We start from the raw sequence: 19247 nt of genomic DNA on the forward strand, positions 1-19247 counted from the left end.
GTCGCCGGATTTGAGCCTTGTGAGCTGGGGTAAGGAGGGGACGGCTGGGGGGCCACACAGACCTAACCATGCTTCATACCACTGCCTGACCAGGAGGCCACTTGATACCAGGACCCTTGGTGACCAAGTGAAGTTTTGCCAGCACCTAGGCTGGGACCCCCCCCCATCCCCCACCCCCACCCACCGATGCCCCAAGGGCCCCATCATGATCTCAGTGGAAGAAAAGCTTTGCAACTAGCCCAGAGCTCCAGATTTCTTCCCTCATTATTAGGCACAGCTTTCAAAGTCTTTAATGATTGGGGAAGAGATCTGGAGAGTCAGGCCAAACTAGGGAAGAAAAGAGACACGTTGCACGCTCAGCCCGCAGCTGCGGCTAGGGCCTCATCCCCGCCCATCTCAGGAAATCCTACTGCCCCATCTAGTGGCCACCTGCTCCAGCCTCAAAGAACGGACGCAGCTCTGGATGAATCTTCTTCAGCCACCACTGCCATTGCTTGATCCACACCTAGTAGGGACAAACTGGAAGCAGAAAAAGCCCCTCCTCTCTCCTGAGGGACAGCCAGTGTGGCTAAAAGTTCTTCCCAGGGGGGAACAGACAATATCTACCGACCACCACCACCAAGGTCCCAACCACAAATTGAGGTATGCGTCCAGCAAAGCTCGATGGGGGAACCAGAAAGTTCACTGTGCTTGCTTTCAGGGAGGGCAATGGATGAAGGGCTGTGGGCCCGGGCAAGGTGACCTTAAAGCAACCTCACCGGAACATCCGCACCCAGAGGGGACGATGGCTTCCCCGTGGCTATGCAGACGGAGGCCCACTGTGTGCTGCAGTCCTTCTCAGAGACCCCAAGGCCACATGCCGTTTTGGTTAGAATTGCAAACAACTGATTGAGAGGCGTGGTCCCATACTGAGGTAAGGGCTTCACAATTCTCCCCACTGGCTCCTTCCAAGGAGCATGGCCAACAGTCAGTCAGCAAACCCCAGCTGTGGTGATCTTTGGTAAGCCAACTCAGCTGGGCTCATGAAGATGGTGGCAGTTTGCCTCAGAGGATAGTGCTGTGCAACAGCCAGCTTCAGCCATGGTCACCAGGCTCAAGCCAACACTGAAAATGCAGACAACCTTGATTTTGTTCCCAGAATGTGAGCATCACAGTGAGGAAGGAGGCCTCCCCTTCTTTGTGAGGACGGAGGGAACCTCAAAGCTGCACACACCCCAGTATCTATTATCTCTGTTTATGAACCTCGATTAACCCTAGCTGTGGTGGAGACTGAAATTACAATTCTTATTGACATGGAGTGACTTTTCTACCCTGACCATCTCTGGCTTGATCTTTCTGCCCCCAGCCCTCCTCACTGATAACTGCCGCCAAGCCCGACTTACACCTTCTTAACCGGTAGGGCAGATCAACATCTTTTCACTCATTCCTTTCTGGTCCAACCTAACTTCCCCAATCTCCTCCTATGGGTGGTGGGGTGGGGGGAGGGGGGAGTGCCATATCTAAAATGTCAAATCCAGTTAAGGCTTTTTGGGAGTCTGAGGCTATCATGACATGCCTGAGTCCCCTGTTCTGTAATGGCCCGGGGCCATCTAGCACTCAAGGACTCTCCCTGCTGACCTCTCCTTCTCCAGACAAGTTCCCTCGGACATCTGGGATGCCGCCTGGATTCCTGGATGCTCACCAAGAGCTGCGGCTGCTCTTAATGACAAATTCCCTGGAAGTCCCCAATACCCTTTAAACTGGAAGTGCAGAAAGGCTGGTAGCCTCTCTCATTGGATTCCTGGTTGGTGGGCTCCTGTGCCCTTGTAACGCTCCAGGAAATACCCCTGCCTTAGCAGAAAGGAAGCCACTTGGACTCTACAGGAAGGTCCAGGACCTGAGGACCATATGTGACGCTTAGCTTCCCGTTTGCCCTGTGTGTCCCAATCCTTAGACCCTCCTGGGACAGACGCCTGTCAGCATCTCCTGGGCAACGCGTTAGATCTAAAGAGAAGCTTCCTTTCATGTTCCTATCAGCTCGGACTCACACCCTCAATTTCACCTTAGGAGGAGTCTCAATTCCATATACACATAAATTTGACACCAGCCTCACTCTTCAGAAACAGGCCCTGTATAAAATGGAAGGCTTCTTCTTCTCTTTTTTTTTTTTAAGATTTTTATTTATTTATTATATATACAGTGTTCTGTCTGCATGTACCAGATCTCATTAGAGATGGTTATGAGCCACCATGTGGTTGCTGGGAATTGAACACAGGACCTTTGGATGAGTAGTCAGTGCTCTCAACCTCTGAGCCGTCTCTCCAGCCCAGGCTTCTTCTTCTCAAAGGTTTAGGTCTTGGGTCAACTTTGGCTGTGTAAACGAGTCACACGGTCAGGGCCTCATTTTAACTGTGGGAACCCCAGCCAGAAGACGCTAAGGGTAGATAGACCCTTGTGGGTACAGCAGGACTTTGTTGAATTTATATCCTCCATCCCGGGGTCCCAAAGGCTTTAGATGACAGCTTCACACTCACCCAGAGTGGGTTGGGGCTGCCACAGTGCATCTACTTCCACCCTCCACAGGGGACCCTGGGGACTGGAAGAGGCGCCTGAGGTGGGAAAAAGCTGGTCACTGTATAAAGAGCGTGAGTAAACAAGTGTCAACACATGGTGGTGTAGCCGGGCGGTGGTGGCACACGCCTTTAATCCCAGCACTCGGGAGGCAGAGGCAGGCAGATCGCTGTGAGTTCAAGGCCAGCCTGGTCTACAAAGAGAGTCCAGGACAGCCAAGGCTACACAGAGAAACCCTGTCTCAGAAAACAAAAACAAAATCACACAGTGGTGTTTGGGCACAGCCAGAGCATTGCACCTCGCCTGGCCTCATGTTGCCTCCCCTGTGCCACCATTGCAGCCAGCATGGAGACTCCAGAACAGCAATGTTCCTGCAGGTGGGGGTGGGGGTGGGGGCGGGGCGAGAGGGAACGTGGGGGGCCCCTCTCCATCTTACCTCAGCCCCTCTTACCCGATTCTAAACTTCATCAAACTCTTAGACGGCTAGGGCCTCCCTCAAAGCTGAATAGATTTTTTTTTAGAGCCTTCTCTTTGCTAAGACACGTCCACAGGCTGAAAAACAAGACCATCTGAGAGCCATGAGGAGGCCTGGCTGGCAGCAGAGCATGAGTGGGGCCAACAGGAGACTGTGGGGTCCTCCCTGTGCGTCCTGCTGAGAAGGTAGGTGTGCCAGGTGTCCCGCCCACAGGACACATGCAGGACTGCAGCGGTGATGCAGATGTTTTAGGGGCTGCCGCTGGGCCAGTGGCTGCACATTTCCTGCCCGGCTGTGCTTTGTTTTGAGAATTCCCGTGATGCTCCTCTTGAGCCCGGGGAACAGGTTAGTTACAAGAGCCAGTCATGAGAACATGTGATTTTTATTAAATTACAAAAAAACAAGAATTCCCACCAAAACACAGCTAAAAAAATAACACATTTTTCTAAGATGACATTACCCAAAACAGCGAATAGTGTCATTGGCCCACATCCATCAATACTGCCTGGAGAAGCACTTCAACACATTGAAACACGGACAGTTTGGTTTGGGTTTTCTGTCTCCCGTCTGAAATGCTGTTTGGAGTAGCAACCTTTGACCCTTGCAGGGTTCTTGCAGAGAGATAGGGTGCTGGCGCTGCAAACCCAGTGTGACCACAAAGCGGCCCACGGCAGTCGTGAGAGCCGCTGTTAGTCGGATGCCCGAAGCGTCCTGGGAGTGTGGGGCGGAGGCTGTAGTGGTGTGTTTGTCCAACCTGAGGTACCTGATCCTGCTCAACGGAGGGCTTCCAGGGCACCCCCAAACTCACTTTCAGACCACCACCTCAGTGCTCCTGGAAAACCTGGTGACTGAGAGATCTGCTCCCTCTGGCTTTCTGTGTTTTGCAGAACAAAGTTTGGTTCAGACCCAAAGGCTGGTTCCCGGAGAACTACACGTGCTTTCAGCCACGGCAAGGCTTGATTCTGTGGCATTTATTTTCTGGCAGATTTTCCTTCGCAGTTGCCGTGGGGCATATCAGGATCCCAGAGGTTCATGAGACAGCGTTGGCACTCGAGGCAGGGTCTGGGGAGACACACAGCTCTGGGTCCTCACCAGAGATGGGCTCTTCCTTCTCAGGTGTCTGGTGACAGCCACCTTTAGACCACTCCTCCTAACCCTTCCCGGGAGCGTGCAGTGGGTGCTTAGGGTGGCCCCTCCTGGACAATGCCTGGGGCATCCTCTTGTGAGATCCTAAAACTCAGGCGCATCTCAGTGGGGCTCACAGACCTCGAAGCGACAACGTCCTGCATAGTTCCTGAGGTAGCATGTGCCTTAGGAGTGAGCGCCCACCTCTGCCATGAGCCGATGCCTGAGGAGGGGGGGGGGGGACCCAGTCTGTGTAGTCTCAAGTTTCCTCATCTGTGCGGCAGCAAGAAGTGTGCGGCTCGGCCTCAGGTTTCTCGAGGTGTGTTAACACCTGCCAGGAGGAGATGGTCACACCCTGCATGCAGGAAGCTCTAAGCTGCAAGGATGGCCCATCTGGGTGCAAGCCTGGGACCCGGAAAGGCTAAGCTGCTAACACCTGTCCTGTTGGAAGGCCCTCACGGCCATCCCTGGCCTCTGGTAGGGATGCCTGCACCAAAGTGCACCCAAACCCTGTCCCCTTGGAGTCTCCTCATGAAGTGTGGCGCGGGTGGAAGCCGCCGAGGTTTGCAGAGCCCACAACTATAGGCAGCGTCTATAGAAGCCTTCGTGCTTTTAGGAGGCAGCCCTGACGCCAAGCCAGTCCGGCTAGTGCCTACTATTTTGTCATTTCATGGGCGTCACTGCCTCTGTTGAGCTATGCTAATGAAAGCCAGGCCTCCTCAGAGCCTTGGCAGCAGTACCGGGCTTGGGCTTCATTGCAGCAGGGGTCCCTTTGTGGTCCTCCACTCCTGGCAGGGACTGCAGGAGTTCACAAAGTTTCTGGCAGGCAGAGAGGGCCCTCTCTCAAGCCCACTCACCCCTTGGGGTGCCCCCCTATTCCACCCCATGAGAACAAGAACAGGCTCTGAGCGCCCAGCACCTTCCCTCCCGCGCTGTGCTTTGTCTGAGTATCTTTCCCGTCCAGCCATCCTGGCAGCAAGTGAAGACCCTTCTTGGCTTGGCATTCGCTTTTCCTAGACTTGCTGACAAGTACGTGCGGGAAAAGCCGGCAATGCGCGAGGCTGCTCTTGGGAACGGTGGGAAAATTAGAGGGGGAAAAAAGCAAGCTGACCCACCAAGTAGAAAGAGTAACATTTTATCAAATATTGACAATTCAATTTTCAGCAGTCTTGGCCTCATGCTGCCCCTCTGTCTGCCCACAGGAGTCCCTTAGAGGCAGCTGTGCCCAGCATTGTTTGGGGTGCTGGTTGGAGGCTGAGGCCAGAGGCTTCCTCTGCTCTGCTAGAGTCTCCCCCTAACCCCAGCAAACAAGCGTCTGACGTGTTCTCATCAGGAGACACGGGGAACCACAGAATGGCATACGGGAGGGACAGATCTGTCCCCACATCCTACAGAGGATGTCTTTGGCCCTGACTTCTCCTTCAGGACCCAGCTGCTCCGCTGCTTGCAGGAACCAGAAGACGGTGGAATACTTCACGGCAGAGGGTGAACGAGAGAAAGGTCTTGCTCTGTCCTAGAGGCAGCAGAGTCCTTAAGATAGAAGGGGCGTGGAGAATGCGTGCTGGCACCCCCCCCCCCTCAGCATTTGGCCTATAACCTGCCCATGTGTAAATGTAAGCAGGGCAGTTCCAGAAATTTCTTGGGGTTGGGGGCAGTTAGTCCATGAGCCACATTCCTTCAGAAATCGGCGACAGGCAGAAAGCCCTTGCTGCTTCCTGTGGGCACAGCCGAGGGGGTCCCGCCTTTGAGGGTGGCTTCTCACAGAGGATCAAGGGGGGCGGGAGGAGAAGGCACGCTCCTCAGTGGCTCTCCGTCTCCGTGAACTCCTCTTTGATGGACTGCTTACGAGACTTGCAGTCAGGCAGGTCAAAGCCAAAGTCCGCCCACTCGTCTGGGCCGGTCACGCCGCTGGGGCCTCCGCGGTTGGGGATCGTGATGGTGTGGCGCACTCGGAAATGCACGGCTTCCATGACCCTCTGCCGCTGCAGCTCGCCGGAGCCACCGATGGAGATGGTGGCTGCGTTGCTGCTGGCGCGCAGCAGTGGCTGACCGCAGTCGTGGCTCTGCTTCAGGTCCTGCAGGCCCCTCCAGATGGTCATACGGTACTGGTCAGGGATCTTCAGGGCCCCAAGGTCCTGCAAGAGCCATGGCCACCTCGGGGTTACAAAAGGGAAGCTACTGACTTATTAGAACAAGACATTATGTGTGGCAGCATCAGAGTCACCTGCGCAGCACATAGTGTCTAGCTACATATTTTTGTAGGGCCGCTGAATATGTGTGTGGGTGCTGGAGGAAACGGGGAGGAGGGCCCTCTGTGAGGCCGCACGCAGCCTGGGACCTGGTCACAGTGAGGACAGACGGAGGCCTGGGAGCGCACCCATCTCCCGGCCTCGGGCTGCCCCTTGACACCTGTTAGTTGACGTCTGCTCCACCTCACCCTTTTGGTTCAAGAACTAGTGAAACAAGGGTCGCTGTGTGACTCGAGGTAAGGAGGAGCCAGGCAGTGCTCACCCAGATGCAGGGTGTTGGGCACTGGCCCCACTGCCTCTGACGCACGTCTTTGTGCCTGTCCTGTGTCCCTGGGCAGGGGATAGATATGGACTGGCCTCTCACTCTAACTGGCCTGGGTGAGAGTCTAGGAAATAGTTATAGGAGAGGAAGGGAGGTACTGAGCTGACGCACCCTGGGCCCCCGAGGCTGTGTCTCACGGACCAGCCAAGGCTGACCGTGTTGCTAGGCCGTCGTGGGATCTCAGGGCTTCGGCCTTGGTGTCTGGAAGCTTTCTGTCCCACATTCAACCCAGAATGCTCTGCGCCTTATATGCCTTATGTTCTCTTTAGGCCTGTTCCCCCCTGGCCCCTGCACATATTAACATATTAACAATGGAGTCCTAAAAACAGCCTGGCCTAAGAAACCAAAGGAAGAGGGCTGGGGCACCAGGAGGCTCCAGGTCACCCACGGACACCGGCACATGTGTCCACCCAGCCTCCTTCATGTCACCTGAGCCTGCTGACTTCAGAGCAGAGCTTGTGGGAAAGGCACTGGAATTGCCCCCAGCCACCCGCCCTCTGCCTCGGTCCAGGCTCCACCCCTTTGGGGAAGACCCGCCCATTTACCTCTATGGTGAGGTTCTGCAGGTGGTAGATGCTCTGCAAACCTTGGGAGGTGAAACATTCGATGCAGTTTGGACATCCCAATCCTGTTAAGAAACTGCAGAGAGAATGTGAGAAGGTAAGTATTAACTTACGACGCTGGGCTGCGTGTTCAGGCTGCACAGGGATCGCCTGTTATGGTGAGCAAAGCCTCTGGTTCCTCAGGCAGGTGTGGCCAGGCAACAGTGTCTCAGCCCAGGAGTCCTGGCTCAAACACCCTTCTCTCTGAGGTCTTTTCCCATCACCTGCTGACGGAGCAGGGCTCATCCTATGACACAACCATCTTAGTCTGTCCTCCCACAGGCCAGCCACGCAGTTAAAACACAGAGTAAATTAGAGTGCAAGGCAGCTCCCTTCAGAAGGAACTACACAGTGTGTGTGTGGGGGGGGTGTGCAACCCAAATCCATGTCCCGCCGCAGCCCACGCACCTGACGAGGCTGGGGTCCGCATGGTAGGGGGGTGGCGGGGTGCAATGGGATCCCGAAACCATGGTCTGGGAGCTGTGGCCGCCATTCATTTCGCCGTTGGCCGGCATGCTGTGGCTGTGGCTGTGGCTGTTGAGCATCCCGGAACCTGGGCAAAAGAATTGGTCAAGGAATCTGAGTGCAAGCCCCACACCCAGTGGGAGGTGTCCCAGGCTGTGGTCCAGCCTGGCAGTGAGACATCATCACACTGTAAGAAAGAGGCTGAGCAAGGGCTGAGCCCTTGGGCACAACTCTTTCCCCCAAGACGTAGCGGTGGAAAGTGGCTGTGTGCAGGGCACACAGTTTGAGTGAGCCAGGGATCTGTACATGGCACTTGAGGGCCACCAGGTTCCGGGCCCATATTCGGGACACACCTGGGGGTGTCGCTCAGTGTCACAAGTATCTCCATCAGTGCCCACACAGAGACCTTTCAGAGGAGACCAATCATCCACTCTGCCCAGCTGCCTCCCCTTCCCCCCAATGAGGTCTCTCGTCCTATAATCCTTGAACTGAGGGGACCCTGCTGTTGCCATTTTGCTGATGGGGAAACTGAGGCTGAGTGATGTTAGGGATCTTCTTCAAGGTCCGGTGGCTATCAGGAGAGTGGACATGCATGTGTTCTTTTTTTTTCTTCTTTTTTTTCCAAGACAGGGTTTCTCTGTGTAGCCCTGTCTGTCCTGGACTCACTTTATAGACCAGGCTGGCCTCGAACTCACAGCAATCTGCCTGCCTCTGCCTAACGAGAGCTGGGATTAAAGTCGTGCGCCACCACGCCCGGCTCAGGCATGTGTTCTTAAGCACCTCTGCCATCCCTCAGACACAGAACTCCTGGGATTGGGGTAAACACAGCCATCATCCCCATAGCCATTGCCTTCTTCCAGCCTGGAGCTGCAGGGAAAGGCAGCCATCAAGAGTCGTCCCCCAACAGTCTTGTTCGCCATCTTGGTAAACCCAACCAGGCCCTCGCTTGGGTCTCTGCAGCCCACACGAAGCCTCTACTACTTCAGGGACTTACCCATGGGACCCAGGTTGGGCCCAGCGGCTGAGCTGTGCGGGGGAGGCTGGCCCACCAGCTGGTTGACGGAGGGCAGTTTGTTGACGCCACCGTGTACCTTGTTCATTGGAGAGAGGACAGGCCCGTAGGATGGAGGCTGCAGGTGACTCCTGCATGGAAAGCAACAGTGCGCACTCACAGGAGGCAAAAGCAACTCCCCTCTTCACCTGGAACCTCCATGGACTCCCCGAGAATCAGGCAGATGAAGACCCTGCCTCTCAGAGATCTACCAGGAAGGCTGACACCCACCAGCCTCGGCAACTCCAGCCCTCTCCCCTGCCCCTTCCCCATGCAGATTTCCAATGCCTGTGGGAGGCAGAGGTGGGGACCCCGGATGCTAGGGCAGGCTAAGTCCCAGAAGGCTTCCTGGAAGAGACGGTGCCTGATGAACACCGAGCTGCTGTGGTCCTACTGCCCGGCCCAGTGCGCCACACCTCCTGTGCTCCTGGCCTTCTCCCCGCTGGGTCAGAGTATCCCCAGTTTCTTCCCCCAGTCGGTGGGGGTTCACTCACGGCCTCTGTAGAAGCTGCTGCTGCTGCTGCTGTCTGTAGGAGTCCACCAGAGGCTGTGGCACGAGTTCCATCAGTTCGAGGCTCTCCTTGACCTTCATCAAGATCTCGAAGTTCTCCCGGCCTCGCACCTGAGCACAGAGAGGCGGACCCTCTGTCCAGGTGCCCGGGAGACCCCACTGGCCCCAAACCCCTGGTGGTAGGGGGCCACAGCCAAAGCCTTAGGCAAAGTGTTGCTCTTCTCTGAGCTCCCTAGTACCCCTATGCTCAGGATACCCTGACTTTCCTCTTCCCAGGAGCAGGTCTAGGAAGTGGGTCCCTGGAAGTTCAGAAAGCATGACTAGCCTTCCTGCTAAGAGGCTCACCCTCCCACTCAGCACACATAAGACTTAAAAGCAGGATGCACTCTCAAGGAAACAGGAAACATTCTTTCAGAGCACAGCCATGACCTCCCCACCATCCAGTGTTCGTCAAACCATGTAAACACAGGCTATACCCTATAGGCTCACGGATTCCTACTGAATCTCCACAGTAGGGGAGGGGGCGTCCCCATTATAAAGACCACCCTTGGGTCTCCTTGCTGCAAAGCTAACCTGGGCAGCATGTTCACACTCGCTGAGTTCAGGCCCTGCAAGGTCTGACTCCAAACAGAGCCTCCTTCACCCCAACTTTCCTCAGACCCACAGTCTCGATCCTCGGGTGCCAGGATGCCACCCTTGCCCGTCTCTTGTGGCATCGGGAACGCCCCAGTCTGGGCTCTCAGGTGATGGCAGCCAACAGGCCTTGTCCCCTCAGCCCACTCACATGCATGTAGAACATGTCCTTGCCCACTCACATGCATGTAGAACATGTCCTCGCCCACTCACATGCATGTAGAACATGTCCTCGCCCACTCACATGCATGTAGAACATGTCTTCATCCCCGTGTCGCCTCTTTTTCACATTGGTACCCAGGGCCGGGATGGCGGGGGGGCTCTGCTTGAATACTGGAGGGCAGGTGAGGGAAGACACATGAGCCGGTGGCGGTGGGCAAGGGCTGAGGTGCCCAGGGTTCCCGCATGGCTGTAGCCTCAGAGCACAGAGACAAGTGAGATATCTTGGGTTGCACTCGCCCAGTTCAGCCAGAGAAGCTTCCAGGCCTAGGCCGTTCAGACCCGGATCCATCTCCTGGATGTGGGGGTATACTTGGTGCCCTTCTGGGGTGGCACTCCTGCTCACACTCAGTGTGTCCAATTCCATCCCGAGGGATGCCCTGGCCCAGAGCCCCACTCACCACGCTTACTGGCAGCCCCATTCTTTGTGGCACTCTCACTCAGGGCCTGCTGCTCTCGGTAGTGGTCCTCATCGGCTTTGCGGTCACGGCCAGGACAGGCACAGATGCGGCCCTCGAAAGACCGGCGGCCCAGTACCTGTCCACTGTTGGGTGGGCACAGCAGGACTGTGAGCTCGAGGGACCATTCCTCACCCTGTCTACCTCCTGCAGACCCCGCAGGATTGGCCTCGAAGCCGAATGCCCTCTGAGGGGAGCAAGCCCTCCCTGTATCCATGCCCTACCCCTCCCCCCAACTCCACAGCGCTGGTCCCAAGCCCCTGCCCCACCTCTACCATCCTGTCACCGCAGACTCACTCCCGGGTCTCCAGGGTGATGATGACGAGGATGGGCCTCCGGTTCATGCCCCCCACGCAGCTGCTGTTGCACATGAAGTTGTACAGGATGGTGGTGAATTCTGTCCCCACCTGTCCACAGGGGAGGCAGGGGGAGGGCTCAGCATCAGTACGCGGGGCCCAACTCCTAGATGAAGGACTTCCAGTGGCCACATCTGGCCCTGGTTCTGGGTGGGAATAGGGATGTCGTTCTTTTTCGTCTACCCATCTATCCACCCAACCACCCACCTCTGTTACTCCTGTCTATGCACTCATCCATCCATGTTGCCGCTTACCCACCTGCCATTCATCAAGCCATTTATCCATCCATCCATCCTCCCATCCATCCTCCCATCCATCCATCCATCCTCCCATCCATCCATCCATCCTCCCATCCATCCATCCATCCTCCCATCCATCATCCCATCCATTCATCCATCCTCCCATCCATCCATCCTCCCATCTATCCACCCATCCATCCTGCCTCCTATCTATCCATCCATCCATCCATCACCCCATCCATCTATCCATCCTCCCATCCATCCATCATCCCATCCATCTATCCATCCTCCCATCCATCCATCATCCCATCCATCTATCCATCCTCCCACCCATCCATCCATCCTCCCATCCACCCATCATCTATTTACATGCCTACCCACTCACCCACCTATCCACACACTCACTCACCCATCCATGCATCTATCTACCCGTTCATCTACCCCATTCACTTGCCTGCCAACCTCTCACCCATTTTTCCACTCACCTACCTAGTCACTCATCCACACACGTATTCGCTTGCTACCTATGTGTCCACGTGAACACCCACTTACATTCCTGCCCATCCCACCCCTCCTGCCCACCACCTGCTCACTTGCCGGACCACCCACCCATCTATACATGGCTTGAGATTGCCTACCCACCCACAGATCCATCTGTGCCCTCACAGCGCTCTGCTGGCTCAGGGTTCAGAGACGTCAGTCTTGGTTTCTGCTCTTAGGGGAAACACAGAGTCTATGGTGTGACTGCCTCAAGTCGTCGCCCACAGCAGAGGTCAGACCTCAAGGCTGTGCGTGGGTGGTAGTGTGCAAGTGCCTGTGTGGCACCTGTGTAGCGCACACTGTGGGCTCAACTGAGCAGGATGAAAGGGACCCCACGCCCAGGACTGAGTTTCAAAGGTCTTGCTAGAACTTGCACTGGGCAGCCACTAGAGGGCAAAAGAATCCCTCTGCAAGCCTGTGAGGGAGAGGCCTCCTCTGATGCTGGTATGTGTCTGTCCACCCCTGGGACATAAGGAGCAGCCTCACAGGACCACAGCACTTGTAGAGGATGGGGTGAGACCTGACTGTCTGCGATCCTCCTCAGAGTCTCCGACCTGATACCACCTGCCATCATGTCATCCCTGTGGGGCGAGTCCTCTCCACCTTAGCTCCAACTGGGCCTCATTTCAGATCTAGAATGGTGACCACACACCCTTCTCTTGTCTAGGGTGGACACCTGCGTCTTCCAGCCTCTCTTCACTTGACTACTTTTTGTTTGTTGTTTTGTTTGAGACAGGGTTTCTCTGTATGTAGTCTTGGCTGTCCTGGACTCACTTTGTAGACCAGGCTGGTCTTGAACTCACAGACATCTGCCTTCCTCTGCCTCCCGAGTGCTGGGATTAAAGGTGTTCACCACCACTTTTGGCTCACTTGACTGCTTTTTGCAACCCCCACCTCCTTCCGGTCTGTGCCCTTTGCCTCCAGCCTGAGCCTCCATATCCGCCCTGCGCCTCGTATCTACCCTGTGATGCTCACCTCCGGCTTGCAGCCCACAGGGCCCTCGGAAGACTCGCCCCTCACTGCAGTCTTCCCTACTCTCCCGAGCCTGCGTCCTACGGCTCCAGGGCCCGGCGGTCATCTCTCACGCTCCCCCAGCCTGGTCTAGGAGCTCTTTCATGGTCCCTAGCTCCGAGCACGGGGTTCCATATGCTCTGCCCACCACCCCATGCTTGCTGGCTTGGTTTGGTCCCTGCTGGTGGAGTCTGAGATGCCCGGGAGCTCTTTCTCACTCCCATGTCTAGGAGGTTGTACTGACATCGTGAGAAACAGGCAAGAATATCAGACTTTCCTGGGAGGGTAGGGCTGAAAGCTTGGAGGTCATGTAACCATACCTCGATGTATAGCTGAGAGGACACGGGGACACACACACACACACACACACACACACACACACACACACACAGATACATACACAGATACACACAAACACACACACAGACACATACATACACACACACACACACAGATACATACACAGATACACACAAACACACACACAGACACAGATACATACACACACACACACAGATACATACACAGATACATACACAGATACACACACACACACACAGATACATACACAGATACACACGAACACACACACAGACACACATACAGACAGACACACACACACAAACACACACATACAGAGACACACACAGACACACACAAACACACACATACACACACAAACACACACACACACAAACGCACACACACACACACAGAAGCTGGACGGAGCCCAGGCCTGAGGGTCAGCGCACGTATGCGATCACACATGGACTGCCAGGGAAAGGCCCTGAGAGGCATACTGGGTTCAGAGCAATGTCCCAGGGACCCCCCACCCTGTAAGATTGGCTTTGTACCCCAGTCTGGCCCCCGGCCTACCTGTGGGGGTTCGTAGGGCACAACCACACTCTGCCTGCCGGTGACAGGGTCATCCACATACTGGGAGAGGTTGTTGCCTTCCACACGGATGAGATGGCTAGCCGGGGCAGACTGTCCTGCCAGGAGGGGACACAGCTTTAGAGAGAGGCCCATCCTCCCTCCTGTCACCCCTGTACCAGGTGCATAGCACCTGAGACCACAGGACTTGTCCCTGTGAGAGTCCCAGGCAAGGCTCGGAGCTTCGCAACCCTCATTCAGGTGGCCTTGAGCCTGACACATGCTGTCCCCAGATCTTCTTCTGACCCTGGGGGTGTCACAGCCTTCACCAGGAACACTGCAGAAGCACACTACAAGGCTCCCCATGGTCAGCTGGCCCCTCTGACTTCTCCAGGGCTACATCCCTGTTGGAGCATCAGCCTCTTGGGTGAGGGTTCCTGCTCAGAGTTCCTGGTGAGTGGAGTGCTGAGAGCACCAGCAGCCCACACAGGCCTGCATCGGTGCTCCTGGCTGTGCTGCAGAGGTTGGGGCCCCCAGTGGGGGAAGGGCACTCACTCTATTAAGCTGCAGAGGTTGGGGGGTCCCCCCTCAATGGGGGTGGGAGGGCGCTCACCTTCATTGAAGTCCCTCCCAAGCTCGTGGTTGGGGCAGCGCTTGACAATGTCAGTCACGTGCTCAGCCTTCTTGTAGACAGGCATGGCCCGGATGGCCGTGCCTGGGGGCGGTGGTGTGGACACCTTGATCTGGATGGGGCACGTCTTGGCAATCTGACAATACAACTTCTTCAGGAGTGGGGAGTACTGGAGAGAGAGAGGGAAGTCCTGGGTTGGGGTCACAGCTCAGTTCTGTTCCATTCCGTACGCTTGCCTGGGCTGGGCCCCTTCCACAAGACCCCTTTCCCAAGCATTCTGGTGGGGCCTGCTCCTGGATGCTTCTGGCATCCTTTTTTCAGGATGTAAAAATGGGCAGTTGCCTGCTGCCCTCTCAGCAACTGCCTGGTGATTTACACCTGTGTCTCAAAGGCTGCAAGTGGTGGGCCGCTGGCTAAGGACGGCAAAGGGTGAGAGTGTCGTGGGGAGGGAAGTGGGACCCACTCAATCCTAGTCTCGTCCTCCCAGCCTGGCAGATTTGCAGTCTGGACCTGGACTGACAAGCTCATTACTGCATTCCTCTGCCTTGCACAGAGAAGCGCTCGGCAGATGGACCGTTTGCCCTTCCACTATTACCCTCCCTGGTGGAGAACTCTCTGGACCAGCAAGGGCTTACACGTTGACCAGTCACCAGCACTGTTCTACCACCGGAAGCCGCTGGGTCCAGGCAGCCAAGCTCTGCAGCTGTGCGAGGCCCAGGCTCCCCATCCTGGAACCTGATTGCACCCGAGGTCACGCCAGGGCAGCCCCGGGGACAAGGGGATGCTACCATTCCTCCAACATCCATGCTCCGTGGCCCGGGTCACCCATCGAAGGATTGTACTGACCCTGCTGAAGCCACTGCAGTCACATCCATTTATTTACAGGCTAGCCGACCCTCCACTCTGGCTCCTGAAACCCATAGAGACTCCTCACCCCATCAGAATCATGAGTCAGACCACCCTGTAAAATGTTCACCACGCTCCACTGTGACACTTGAGGAAACTGAAGCCAAAGATGGTGAGCTGTTTAGCAAAGCTGGAAAGGTTGGGCGGTGCTCACACATCAAGTCTTTCCTTCACAGGGGACCATGGAGGATCCCGACCCCCCCAACCCTGTAGGCTTAAGGTTTCCCACAAGGGGCTTTGCAGGAATAGCATGTACCATAGGCAAAAGCCGAGACGCGAAGGCAGGGGAGGCACCGTGAAGCAGCTTCCTTCCATCCTGTTTAGACAGAGTCTGCCTACAGGGACCCCAGAGAAGGTATGAGGGGCTGTTTTGAAAAGCTGGGCGAGCCCTAACAGCATGAGCGGCTGAAGGAGCTAGCCTGTATCCTCACAGGACTGCTCAGGGCCACACCAGGGAGGCCAGTCTGACTCTCTGGGGGATAACCACTGGTGTGTGGGGGTCCCCATCCTTACATTCTGGAGGAGGAGCCACAGCCTGTTCCCAGGATACATGGGACTGTGTGACTTGGGCAGGGTGCACCTGCCCACCCATACCCATCCCCTACCCCCCACTCCCGCCCCACCCCCACCCTCGTCAAGCTGGCACGCTGCAGCCCCGCCTCCATCTGTGCAGGATGTACAGGCCTAGAGTAGCAGAGGTGTCTGTGCTAGCAGCCTGGGCAGATAGAGGATGCAGGATCGGCGGGCAGAAGGCAAGTTACTAAGTTTCTCTGAGCCTTGGGTGTGCCTTAGAGGCCTCCCCCTGGAAGGCAGGCAGATGGGCAACTTCACCTCCCCCACCCCCATCCCCCTCTTCTTCATCAGCAACCAGCAGCTGCTGGGGTTGTACAGCTGGTAATTGGCAGAGGCGTACCAAGTCTATGCTTACTGTGGCCTCCCTAGGAAAGTCACTGGGGTGACATGAAGTTCACAGCTGAGGATCCCCAAGAATTAAGTAAATTCCTACACAGTGCCAGACAAACACTTGGTACTGGTGGGGTGCCCAGGCTTCTTGCCTGTTCACATAGGAAGGCTTCCCAACAGGTCCCAGGCTCAGACAGTTGCATGTGGCCTCCTGTGAGGGAGAGGCAACCTAGCCAGCCCTGAGCTCTGAAGGACTCAACCAAGGCAGCTTCCTGGTGAAACCGAGAGGTGCAAACACCATCAGGCGTCTGCTGAGTGTCCACTGTTTGTGGGGCCTAGCTGCTTAAAGAAAACTGGCTGGGGAGGGGGTGAGAGGTGGACACTCCATGAAACAGGCCTCGCCTTCCACGGGGGTGGGGAGTTTGACACTAGGCTCAAAGTCACCAGGGGCAGCAAAAGATTAGCCTCTGAAGTCTGACCACTAGGCGCCCTTGCTCTGGCTCAGGGATGTAGGATGGATTGTCCCAAACACTGGACCACCTGCCAGGTTTGTCTGCCAGTGACTTATCACCAGACCCTCAGATGCCAGCTGTGTGGCAGAGTGCCAGCAAGGTCAGATGCCTCTTACTCTAGCATGGTTGCTCATTACCAGGTAAGGTAATTTGTGGGTTGGCACAGCTGACGGGGCTCATTGGCCTGGAGTCTCCTACGGTAGCCTTCCGAGAACTGACTACCCAGAGGTTCCTCCCTTCCTCTCCAATGCTTTTAGCCCACGACCCGAGAAGAGGTCACAGACCCACCAGGACCGTGAGCCAATATGGGCTGAGAGCAGGCGGGTGTGATGGTGCCCCAGGCCACATTCCTGGGAAGCCCAAACATGTCTGGAGGGAAGGAGGGTGCGTCAGGCTCACCTCTGTGTTCCTCCATCCAGGATGGAGCCAGGCTCAGGGCACAGAGGCATCAGAGCTCCCCTCACCCACCCATTCCTGAGCAGCAGTGAGGCTGTGCCAGACCCGCAGGTTACCGGCTCCCCATCACTGCCCTCTGAGGGCCTAGGATAACTGGCTACACCCTAAGTCAAGCACTGTCACTGCCAAGGTGTGGCCTGAGGCAGCTGAGGCCTGACCCTCCTCCTCAGAAGGTGGCTTTTGTGACTGCAGATGTCCTAGGACGAGGATGAGGTGGTACTGCCGCCCCACGGCCTGGAGTGGGACCCTAGGTGATCTGGAGAAAGCTAGAGTAGCAGGGCTGGTGAGAGATGAGCCAGGGATGCGCCACCCTAGGGAGGTGAGCAAGTGCCGGGAGCTGTCCCTGGTACCAATGCAGCAACCGCAGCACGTCCACCTCCACTCAGAGAGAAAAGCGTGGGGCGGCGTGAAGTCAAGTCGTCTCTGACAGGGCAAGTCTCCCATGCAGTCAGTGTGGAGGGACAGCCCACGCCCAGGAAGATACAGGAGGCCCCTCACCCTAGGGCAAGGTGAAGGCTTTGCCTTACTTGTGCAGCCAATGATCATGGGGCTTTGGGGCACCCAGGTTAAATCTGTGGTAGTCCGCTTTAGCCAGGGGAAGTGGGGTGTTTCAGGGAGAGATGCCCACAACTCCCTCAGAGGATCAGGTGGTAAAAACAGCAGCCTCGGGGGGCGGGAGGGGAAGGGGGAGGAGACGCCAGGATACCCAGGTTCTGAGACCAGGAGGGTGCCCGAGCTTGCTTCCTGAGTTTGCGGGGTCAATCCTCAGGGTCAGGCTCTGAAGAAAGGGCAGGAGGGCGGCTATCTCCGGAAAGTCACTCGGGGTGCTTCCTCCCTGCTGCCCTGCTCCTGCCTCTCCTTCCCTAGAACCGCTAGATGGATGTGTTTCAACAGATTCCGAGCTGATAAAATCTTATTTATCTTCGGCTGTTGACACAGCCCAGTCCAGACTTGCCTGCGCGGATGCGCGTGTTCCGCGGGGCTTGCAGGAAATACTTTGCCCAAGCAGACGTCCCTCCTGCAGCGGCTCCTCTCCCGACCCCTCCTCCTGCCATCCCTCCCTCCTCCCCTCCCTCCTCCACCCCAGTCCAAAATGGGCCCGGCCTGGCTGGAAGCCCCTAGCCTTGGCAGGGCTTGTGCAGGGTGGTGGGTGAGAGGGCGGGCAGGGGCGGGTGCCGCACAGGGCTGTTAATTTCCTCGCACCCGCTCCCGGCAGCTGGGTGCCCAGCGCAGGCAGGTTTGGGCAGGAGGACAGTGGGAAGGTGATAATAACTTGTCTGTCATTTTCCCCGGGACATGCAGCATCTTGCAAACCGCAAATACCGTTAACCAGTTTGGGTGAATCTGTTAGGACAGATTCTGAGCGAAAGGCTGTGGTGGGGGCTTTTTAAAAATACTTTTTCATAGCCCACTTTTATTGTGTGTGTGTGTGTGTGTGTGTGTGTGTGTGTGTGTGTGTGTGTGTGTGTTTTCTGGGGCTGTAGATCTCTCTGAGATTCAGCCCCAGGGTCTCAGGCTTTTAAACTTCCTAGGACAGATCCCCAGAGCACGGCATGGGTTCTGGTAGGCTGAGACTCATCTCTCATGTCTGCAGGAACCCAGGTCCACGGCCCCCGAGCTGTGGCTCCCCTCACTGCTCCCCTTTCTCCTCAAGAAAGGGCCAGTGCAAAAGATGACCCAGGAGTCCCATCAGCCGGCAACAGGTTCTGGGGCGGCTGCTTTGAGGGCACATCTTAGCCTTGGCTGGCACAGTTTACTACCACTACTGCTCGTTTGGGGAACATCTGAGGGGGCCTCTTACACAGTTAGGGATCCCCTATAGAAGAACAGCCCTAGGGAAGGCAGTCGCTCAGCCTGGCACCTCATGCCAGGATGTAGCTGAGGGCAGGGAGAGTCTGTGCTCTATGAAGCCATCATTGGAGGCCCGGGCTGCGGTGCCTGGCCCTGCCAAGTGTGCGTTATTCCTAAAGAGCTGTGGTCTGAGGGAGAGGAAAGGACGCCCAGGAGGCAGACGTGAAGCCTCACCACTGTCCTGTGAGTGGTGTGCTGTAGTCCCCTGAGGAGAAGCAGGCTGGAAGCCAGCTGAGGCATCCCCCACCCCCAGAGCTGGGCAGCCTGCCCCCATTATACCCTCGAGCAAGATCTCAACAGGCAAGCAAG

The 19247-nt window shown here is 56.4% G+C and overlaps 1 protein-coding gene across 4 annotated transcripts in view; it reads right to left on the bottom strand.

Annotated features, from left to right (window-relative positions):
- Positions 1 to 3397: 3397 nt before the first annotated feature.
- TP73 (tumor protein p73) overlaps positions 3398 to 19247 on the bottom strand; it is a 59571-nt gene continuing 43721 nt past the window's right edge. For 3 of the 4 annotated variants that reach the window (XM_084787236.1, XM_084787235.1, XM_084787234.1), the window contains exons 3-12: positions 14293 to 14500; positions 13683 to 13798; positions 10958 to 11067; positions 10604 to 10746; positions 10228 to 10316; positions 9334 to 9461; positions 8783 to 8931; positions 7732 to 7876; positions 7267 to 7360; positions 3398 to 6285 (exon numbers count right to left, since the gene is read on the bottom strand). In XM_084787236.1, the coding sequence (XP_084643362.1) occupies positions 5950 to 6285; positions 7267 to 7360; positions 7732 to 7876; positions 8783 to 8931; positions 9334 to 9461; positions 10228 to 10316; positions 10604 to 10746; positions 10958 to 11067; positions 13683 to 13798; positions 14293 to 14500 (1518 nt within the window). In that variant the 3' untranslated portion in view covers positions 3398 to 5949. The remainder of the gene's footprint in view (positions 6286 to 7266; positions 7361 to 7731; positions 7877 to 8782; positions 8932 to 9333; positions 9462 to 10227; positions 10317 to 10603; positions 10747 to 10957; positions 11068 to 13682; positions 13799 to 14292; positions 14501 to 19247) is intronic. The other variant, XM_084787233.1, reaches the window with a different exon arrangement.

This window comes from Acomys minous (assembly GCF_964271855.1).
Source record: "Acomys minous genome assembly, chromosome: 6".
In the NCBI taxonomy this organism is placed as follows: Eukaryota; Metazoa; Chordata; class Mammalia; order Rodentia; family Muridae; genus Acomys; species Acomys minous.